This window comes from Glycine max, chromosome 13 (assembly GCF_000004515.6).
Source record: "Glycine max cultivar Williams 82 chromosome 13, Glycine_max_v4.0, whole genome shotgun sequence".
Lineage (NCBI taxonomy): Eukaryota > Viridiplantae > Streptophyta > Magnoliopsida > Fabales > Fabaceae > Glycine > Glycine max.
Window position 1 is genome coordinate 20,211,929 of NC_038249.2, and position 7,237 is coordinate 20,219,165.

General features: G+C 33.6%; 1 protein-coding gene across 1 annotated transcript; it reads left to right on the top strand.

Annotated features, from left to right (window-relative positions):
* The first annotated feature begins 2,414 nt into the window (after positions 1-2,414).
* Positions 2,415-6,395, top strand: LOC100797828 (AP2-like ethylene-responsive transcription factor AIL5). Its single transcript, XM_003541424.5, has 9 exons — positions 2,415-3,005; positions 3,085-3,412; positions 3,539-3,621; positions 4,205-4,213; positions 4,404-4,492; positions 4,637-4,710; positions 4,819-4,869; positions 4,981-5,057; positions 5,310-6,395. Exons 1-9 carry the CDS (start codon positions 2,876-2,878, stop codon positions 6,053-6,055), a joined length of 1,587 nt encoding a protein of 528 aa, XP_003541472.1. The 5' UTR covers positions 2,415-2,875; the 3' UTR covers positions 6,056-6,395.
* Positions 6,396-7,237: the final 842 nt, after the last annotated feature.

The window sequence follows — 7,237 nt, forward strand, 5'->3', positions numbered from 1 at the left end:
ATTAAATAATTTAAATTAATGTAAAATTTACTTAATCCTTTAATTAATGTGTAATAAGAACTCTCAATTGAATTCTGTAATAAAGTTATTTATTAATTGCATGAGAGTGTTTTTGACTAATTCCTTTGTAAACAAATAACTTTTCTACCATTTTTTTTTATATTTATATGAATATTATTAGTTATTTAAACATCTGAAAGTCGACTTAGTGGCAAGGAATTTGAGAAATTTGCACATCTTAGGTTTAAGCTTTGATATTGTCTTTCTACACTGAAATTTATGATTTCACAACAAATATTTATAACAATATACTAGCGATTATCAATTTTAATTATTTCTATAAATTAATTAACTAATATATGTAAATCAATATATTTAAACTTCAATCGTATTCTAAATTATAATTTCTATAGATAACCTCTTTCAAGTAAAATTGGCACCTTTTATTTTGTGTAAAACTGTTACAAATGCAAAATATTAGTCGATCGTGGTTAGAGAAGTCATAAATAAAAGTTTAAAATCAGATGAGTAAAATGATTTTTCATTTACAAGTTTTTTCTCAAAAAAAATAAAAAATAAAATTCATGTATGTTAATATTTTGTTAGACTTATATGGATGTTTGTGTTAAAAGTGTATATATTTTTTTTGAAATGTATGTAATTTTTTAACTTTCTGCTTTAAGTTATCCTCAACGATCTTCTAAAGGAATAAGGAAAACTGAGAATTTTATATAAAAGAGATAAAAAGAAAATAAAAAAATTATGGCGCGAAGAGGCCATAAGGAGTCAAAAGAAAAGAAAAGGGTTGTTCTGATGTGCTTTAAAAACACAGATAGATAAAATAGAGAGAGAGAAAGCAAGAAAGAAACACGCGGGAAAAATGTGACTAAAGATGTCGTGATTCAGACAATTTATCATCATAGAAATAGAGGCCACCATATTTGATCATTCGTCTTGATTTAAAGAGTTCCTTCTTTCGTTAAGGGGAATGTTATCGGTATAATAAATTTTACAATAGAAGAAGAAAAGAGACAAGTACAAAATGTACTCCTAATAAATAAAGAGTTATTATTATTATTATTAACAAAGTATTACTATAAATTGTTGATGAATAAGCTAGCTAGTAGTCGTCTTTCGGTTAAGGTAAGTTGGATGATTATATACATATAAACTCTGCTTTACGATTTTTGAAAGGGAATTTGAAGTGGTGCATAAAGAAAAATGAACAGCGAAAGACCAGCCATGTTCATCTTTCTTTTTGCTACTGCAATGTTTCAAAACTCACCCCATTATGGGCGATGATGGGGTCACCCTGTCCCCTCTTCTTCCGTCTTGCTTCCCTAAATATTACCAAAACCCAGTAATACATCACCTTATCATATTATATACACATGTATAATTCCTTTACATGTAATATCAATCTTGATATCCTAGTAGTTCATTGTTTACTGTGATCGGTCTCTATATTCTAAATTAATTGACCCATAAATATCTCTTAATTATACCCATGCTTTTATTGCCTATTTGCTTCACATACAAATTTCTATCTCTATCTCTATCCTAAAGCAATGCTTTCTAATCTTGGCCAAAGTCAGAAGCGACCGCCCATTCTTCCTATAAAAAGTATCCACTTTGCTTTCCTATATTTTAATGTTTTCTTCCCCTACTTATTAATAATAATAATAATAAGTCTTACTATATATTTTTATTATTTTATTATTATTTGTATAATAATTATTTTTTTAGTTTAATATTTTATTTATAAAAAAGTATAAAATTTATAGGAGAATTCGTAAAAAAGTATAATATTAATTGAAAAAAATATAATTTAGATCAAGTAATTTTTTTTCTTCAAAATATTATATGCAATATAAAATTGTAATAAAACGCAAACTAATTTGATCTAATATCAGCAGTTAAAAAACACGTTGATTGTTAAAAACATAGACACAAAACTAAATTTAATAATCTTAGACAACAGAAAATAACTAGTATTTATATATGAATTTAATGTTAATGTTAATATATTAACAATATTTTACAATGTTAATTAATAAAAAGTTAATATTGATATAACTATCAAAGATAAAAATAACTATAAAGTCATCAGACATATTATGATGTGTAATAGTTTGTAATTGAATAATAATATAATTTTTTTACATTAATTATTTTTTTAATAAATTTTAATATATAAAAACTTATGATAAAAGTTATTATCATTGACATACAGTATCAATATTAATATCAAAATTTGAATAAGGATTAGATATTTGTCGGTTAGAAGACCAAATGTTATTTTATGGATATATTAAGAAAAGATGTACATACATATGCATGGAAGGAATGGACAATATTTGCATTCATTCATATCCATAAAAATGATATATAGCAGGAAGTGTTAGAAACATATTACTTTAAACATGTCTCGGTTAAAATTGATCGAAGATTATAAATTAAAAAAAAAGAATTATTAAATATGTTACAAAATTATATTATTTTAAATAAATTTGAATTAATAAAAAGAAAATTAAAAGAGTGCGTGAAATATTATATTATTAATATTTCTCACCTATATATATTTATACACTTAAATAAGTATTTAAAAAATGATAGCATAGAAATGTCACTGTTGTGTGGCATATCTACAGCCATCCTAAGAGAAAGAACCTCGGTTTTGGTGCAACCCTAAGAAGCAGCTGAGCTGAGCTGAGTCTCTTTCTCTCTCTCTCTTAGACCACCTCTATATCTGTGTCATAATCTCACACCTTCCCTTCTTCATTTTCATTCAGATAGATTGCAGTTTCCAAAGAACCCAACTCAACTTCAAAACCCCATAATAATCTCTCTTTGACATTCATAAAAAACACACACCATGGACTCTTGTTCATCACCGCCAAACAACAACTCCCTCGCTTTCTCTCTTTCCAATCACTTTCCCAACCCTTCCTCCTCTCCCCTCTCCCTTTTCCACTCCTTCACCTATCCATCTCTCTCTCTCACAGGTTCCTTCCTTCTCCTCTCTTTCTCTCTATACTTGTTTTTTTTTTTTTTATTTCTCTCACTAAAATAATACTCTTCCAGGAAGCCACACGGCGGATGCACCTCCTGAGCCCATCGCCGGCGGAGGAGCGACCAACCTCTCCATATTCACCGGCGCCCCCAAGTTCGAGGACTTTCTGGGCGGTTCCTCCGCAACAGCCACCGCCACCACGTGTGCACCGCCACAGCTTCCGCAGTTCTCCACCGACAACAACAACCACCTGTACGATTCGGAGCTGAAGACAACAATAGCCGCGTGCTTCCCTCGCGCCTTTGCCGCCGAACCAACCACCGAACCTCAGAAACCCTCTCCAAAGAAAACCGTCGACACCTTCGGCCAACGCACCTCCATCTACCGCGGCGTCACCCGGTATCTTATTAATCATCGCCACCACCACCACCACCATCTTTTATCATTATAATATATATATATATATATATATATATATATATATATATATATATTTATTTATCTGGTCTTGTTTCTTATTTTCAGACATAGATGGACGGGAAGATACGAAGCTCATCTATGGGACAATAGTTGTAGAAGAGAAGGCCAAAGCAGGAAAGGAAGACAAGGTAATAATACTATTATTAATACATGCTAGTTTTAGTTAATACTATAGGTTTATGTTGTGAGAGAGGGGTTGTGTCTAACGTGCGCCGGGGAGGGTAGAAGCGTAAACCGGGTCCACGAGATCTGGTCCTGAGTGTGAGACGGTCCACTCAATGTGACCGGAATAAATGGGAGTAAAAGAATGTGGCTTGCTATTTCAAATCCCAATGCAAAATCCTTCTCAATGGTTCAGATTTATCAGCAGCCGCAGCATTAGAATAATTGCTCTAGATATTTTTTTGGCGTCTTCTCCTAGTTTGCTACCAGAGTGTAGTAGTGCGACGAGTGTCATGTCTATCTAGGTTTTAGGATCATCAATATGAATTTAGTGCTACAGTAGCTGCTACTGTGCCTGCGTTTAATTCATTAATGATAATGAAAATATTACTATTTTTTTTATTGTTATTGTGTGTGGTGTGAGTGAATGGGTGCTGGTGGTGTTGTTGAAGATTCTGACCGTGCTTTCTTTTGTTTCTTTGCGTGGCTTTTGTACCTGGGGAATGATTACTGACTCGTGGGGATCTTTTGCTCATTATGCGGTTTCAGTTTACCTGGGTGAGTATATCATTACTACCTTGACCTCATCATTTTGTTTTACCATCACAAACCACATACATATATACAACTGTTCATTTATGATCATCAATTTGATTGCGCATTTCCCAGATTCAGATTCTTCTCTAGCTAGGATAATCATTTTAGTCAAAAAATGACTTTTGTTTCTTCTTCCTTTTCTGTGTTATAGGTGGTTATGACAAGGAAGATAAGGCAGCCAGGGCTTACGATCTCGCAGCTCTCAAGTACTGGGGTCCAACTACCACCACCAACTTTCCCGTAAGTAGAAGGATATTCCTTTCATTTCACAAATGGGTTAATTTTTTGTTTTATTTTTTAGTTAATACTATAGTGTATTCAAGTATTCAACACTTCGAGTTGATAATCTTTAATGTAATAATACATTTATTTTGCATTTCACAGATTTCCAACTATGAGAAGGAACTGGAGGAGATGAAGAACATGACCAGGCAAGAGTTTGTTGCTTCTCTACGAAGGTAAAATTATATATAGTTACTTATTTTTATGGTTTAACGGAGTATCAGGAAACATTAATTAGAGTATATGAGAAAATGTTTAATTTATTTTCCTAAATGTTATAATAGGAAGAGCAGTGGTTTCTCTAGGGGGGCCTCTATATACAGAGGAGTGACGAGGTATTTGTCTAGTACTTTCACGTTTTAACGTTATGTGGCCTCTTTTTCATTCATTTTGGTCGCTAGCGGATATCTTTCTTGTTTCTGAATGAATAAAATACATTGATTCAGACACCACCAGCATGGCCGATGGCAGGCGAGAATAGGCAGAGTTGCCGGAAACAAAGACCTCTACCTTGGAACTTTCAGTGAGTCATCAATATCTTCCATATTTTGACATCAATTATTTTGTTTGTTGCTTTTCCATCCTCTACACGTGCTTTTTTTTGAAAAGGAAACAAGTCCCTCATTTTTTATACACACACATAAAGTATAATGCTGACAATGAGGTTTGTTAAACTACCAAAATGGCCAAATCCCTTATCTCTAGTCCAATTGCATATTTTAGTAATAATAAAATTAACTTGGGCATTTTTTTTTATTGTTGTTTAAAAAATTAGGCACCCAAGAAGAAGCTGCTGAGGCCTATGACATTGCTGCTATCAAATTCAGGGGATTAAATGCAGTCACAAACTTTGACATGAGTCGCTACGATGTAAAGAGCATTGCAAATAGCACTCTTCCAATTGGAGGTTTATCTGGCAAGAACAAGAACTCCACAGATTCTGCATCTGAGAGCAAGAGCCACGAGGCAAGCCGATCCGACGAACGAGATCCATCAGCGGCTTCATCCGTGACCTTTGCATCACAGCAACAGCCTTCGAGCTCCACCTTAAGCTTTGCCATACCCATTAAGCAAGACCCTTCAGATTACTGGTCCATCCTGGGGTACCATAATTCTCCCCTTGACAACACTGGCATCAGGAACACTACTAGTGTTACTGCAACTTCTTTTCCATCCTCCAACAATGGCACTACTAGTAGTTTGACACCCTTCCACATGGAATTCTCAAATGCCCCCACAAGTACCGGCAGTGATAACGATGCCGCGTTTTTCAGTGGAGGAGGCATCTTTGTTCAGCAACAAAGTGGTCATGGTAATGGTCATGGAAGTGGAAGCAGTGGTTCCTCCTCTTCTTCTTTAAGCTGTTCAATCCCATTCGCCACGCCCATCTTTTCTCTAAATAGCAATACTAGTTATGAGAACAGTGCTGGTTATGGAAACTGGATTGGACCTACCCTGCACACATTCCAATCCCATGCAAAACCAAGTCTCTTTCAAACGCCAATATTTGGAATGGAATGAGCTCATGCACGAGGTGGGATGAGAATCTGTGCATATAATGATGAAAGGGGAAGGGCAATAGTGGTGATGGTGTTTTAGCATGCAAAAGAAGCAAGGACGAACTAGTACCTTTAGCTGATGCAGTATTTGAATGAGTTGGACTGACAGTCATAATTTCATGAGAAGCGTAGCTATACCTAGCAGCAGCTGACACTGTACTAACTCAAAGTTCCTTTGTTATGTTTTGGATGAATTTTCTTTTTTTTCTTTTTCGCCCCCTTTTTAGCTTTTTGTCCCTGTTAATATACTGACATCATTTCAAATGAGTATAATGGGAAGAAAAAAGAAAATCCTTTTGTAATCCCCTTTCATCTCATTTTTGTTAGTATTAAAAACTTGCTATATCTATGCGAAAGGCATTCAATGCCTATATATATATTGCTGTACCTTTGGTATGTCTTTTTAACTTTTTTCGCTAAATTCGCATCAAATTTGGTTTTGTACGTCCTACATGCAGCTTTTTTGGTTTCTAAAAATTAATTAAAATAACAAAAGCATTAATTTGCTAACGGATTTATTTTATGGTTTTGAATGGAAATCTCAGTCCATATTTATCTGATGAGCCATGCGTAAGTTAAGTGTTTAATATTATATGACGCGGCAAGGGACACATCTTTATCCTGTTTGCAATGTTTTTTGTCCATCCGGAGTGACGGAAAAAGCTGAGATTATATTCGTTCAGCAGCCTCGGGAGAATTTCAACACTGGCGTTTATTGTGAGTGCGTCTCTCTTTCTCTTTCGGCTAGACTTGTTTCACATGCAAACCATATCTCTCTTAACTCTATAGAATCAGCCATTGCTTTTACTTTTTACTGGGAAGAAAAATATCTTGAAAATTAATTCGTTTCTTTTTGGAAGAGTGCATATTTCTTCATTTTGTTGTAAGATTTTACTTAAAAACTGGTTTTAAATAGTCATTATAATATATATAATTATAAAACAAATATAAGTTGCATCTCTCTTGCTATTAATTTGTAATTATAATTTGAGTAGATATCACTTTAAATTTAATAAATAGAAATTCAGAATATGGCGGTGCATGCTTGCATATATTTTTATTCATTTTAAGAAAATGGTCCGGTTTAATTTCATACTGCTATTTTTGTCATATCGAAAAAATAAATAGTCAACTGGGCAACCTT

Bases quoted from the DNA above. Each gene is read 5' to 3' on its own strand.
- LOC100797828 (XM_003541424.5), top strand. From the start codon at position 2,876: ATGGACTCTTGTTCATCACCGCCAAACAACAACTCCCTCGCTTTCTCT. The intron at 3,006-3,084 runs GTTCCTTCCTTC...ATACTCTTCCAG, and splicing joins TCCATCTCTCTCTCTCACAG to GAAGCCACACGGCGGATGCA. The intron at 4,493-4,636 runs GTAAGTAGAAGG...TGCATTTCACAG, and splicing joins CTACCACCACCAACTTTCCC to ATTTCCAACTATGAGAAGGA.